The 1845-nt window shown below is 64.6% G+C and overlaps 1 protein-coding gene across 1 annotated transcript in view; it reads right to left on the bottom strand.

Annotated features, from left to right (window-relative positions):
* Positions 1-1845, bottom strand: part of DGKD (diacylglycerol kinase delta) — a gene marked incomplete at its 5' end in the record, with an annotated part of 70402 nt that overhangs the window by 7993 nt on the left and 60564 nt on the right. The window contains 1 exon segment of the mRNA XM_014585251.1: positions 1293-1444. Within this exon segment, the coding sequence (XP_014440737.1) occupies positions 1293-1444 (152 nt within the window).

The raw sequence follows: 1845 nt of genomic DNA, 5'->3' as shown, positions 1-1845 counted from the left end.
GGGGTGCAGGGCTGTCACTGTCACAGCCACAGCCTCTGGAGCAGGAAGGCCCTGCGGGCAAGCAGGAGGGCTTAAACGGTGACCCCGACAGCAAGAGCGGGTCTCTCCGCAGAACCGCGCACACAAAGCACCGCTCACACCCTGGCAGCGGGCAGCGGGCAGGCCCTGCACGGACACCCCACAGCAGCACACCAGCAGCTCCTAGGGCACCCACGCAGACCACAGACGGGCCAGCACCCTCCCAGAACCTGCACCTGGCGGCTCTCTCCCTAGGGATGCGAGGACCCACCTCTAAAGAGGAGGGGACCATCAGCGTCACAGTGGCACTGAGCCGGAACCCAGCCTACAACCCAGATGACAGCCCCAAGGGCAGACAGTGAGAGCACAGTCCAGGGGTTCCAGAGAAGCTAGGCAGGCGTGACAGGGACGAGAGGCAGGGCGGGCAGAGGCCTGACCCTGAAGAAAACAGGTCCCGCTCCAAGAAGCTTGCATGTGGCAAGCATGCCTCCCGGCAGGCTGCTGGGACCACCAGGGCCTTGAGGGGTCGCTGCAAGCCCACTACACAGTGAGGACTTGGAGTGAGGCCGCCCAGTTGCTCTGCTGACCTGGGAGTGGGACTCCAGCCAAAACACCCATAGGGCCTGAGGGGTGGCCAAGCTACCAGGAAGAGCCTAGTGCCAAGGAGTGGACAAGGCCACCCAGTCACAAGCTGGGCCCAGGCAGGACTGCCCCTGAGAGAGGGCACCTCTCAGGGCCACCAGCACCCAGGGCCAGTCTGAAGAGGACGCTGGGGAGAGCAGGGCAGCACTAGGTGGGCAGGAGCACCCGGCGTGTGGCCTCCGGGAACGGAGAGTGCCGAGGGCCAGGCAGGCAGGAGAACCAGGCCTCGGCAGGGGTGGGGGGAGAGCGCCGAGGGGCAGGGCCAGAGAGGGTCGGGGCAGCAAGCTGAGTGCAGCCTGCGGGGGCACTGAGGGCGGGGGCACAGGCAGGTGGGGACGTGGTGCTCAGTGTGGACCGCTGTGCCCACTGCAGGCCACCAAGGCTCTGGGGGCCGCCCTCAAAGCTGGCAAGGGCAGCATCTCCCGTGCCAGAGCTGTCCTGCTGCCCTGCTGTCCCGACTCGGGCAGGTGGAGCTACTCCCTGACGCACGAAGGCCGGGGCGGAGGTGGCGGCTGTGCCTAGGGACGGGGCAGGTCTCACAGCCCATGTGCGGCTCTGAGGGTGTCGGGCCTCCACCTTGGTCCTTCCTCGTGGACGAGGCAGATGCAGCCATCGGGAACACAGGGGCCCACCTGTGGATGTGCACCCCCGCCGCCTGCCCGAACTGGTCCATCTGCGTGGCCTCCTCCTCCGACAGGATCTCCGGGTGCAGCGAGAACGGAGGCGGGCGGGGCAGCTCGCACTTCTGGTTGTCCTCCCAGGACTTCAGGGTGTTCTCAAAGGCCTAGGATGAAGATGGAAAGCCCAGATTATGCTGCACTGGGAGGGCAGGAGGGGCAGAGAGGGGTGGCAGGAGAGAGGAGCAGAGGGAGAGAGAGGCAGAGAGGTAGGAAGGGAGGGGGAGAGAGACGGGAAGGAGGGGGGCGGGGGGCACTGGAACAGGAGCACGCTTCCATGACAGACACCAGGGAACACCAGCAAAGCAAGAGCTGGGAAAGGGGGGACACAGGCGTTTCTGTTTGTTTCTGTTTTAAATGTCACAGAGAGGCAATGGTCCTAGAAATAACTGTTTGGCTGGTTTAAGATTTATGTGGTGTGGGGACCAGCAGCTGGCACAATGGCTATTCGCTGGACTCCCATGTAGTCAACCGCAGTTGAAGTCCCAGACCCGGGGGCTTAAACTCA

This window comes from Tupaia chinensis, unplaced genomic scaffold, assembly GCF_000334495.1.
Source record: "Tupaia chinensis unplaced genomic scaffold, TupChi_1.0 Scaffold149383_1, whole genome shotgun sequence".
Classification (NCBI taxonomy): domain Eukaryota; kingdom Metazoa; phylum Chordata; class Mammalia; order Scandentia; family Tupaiidae; genus Tupaia; species Tupaia belangeri.
This window is presented reverse-complemented; position numbering and strand designations above follow the sequence as displayed.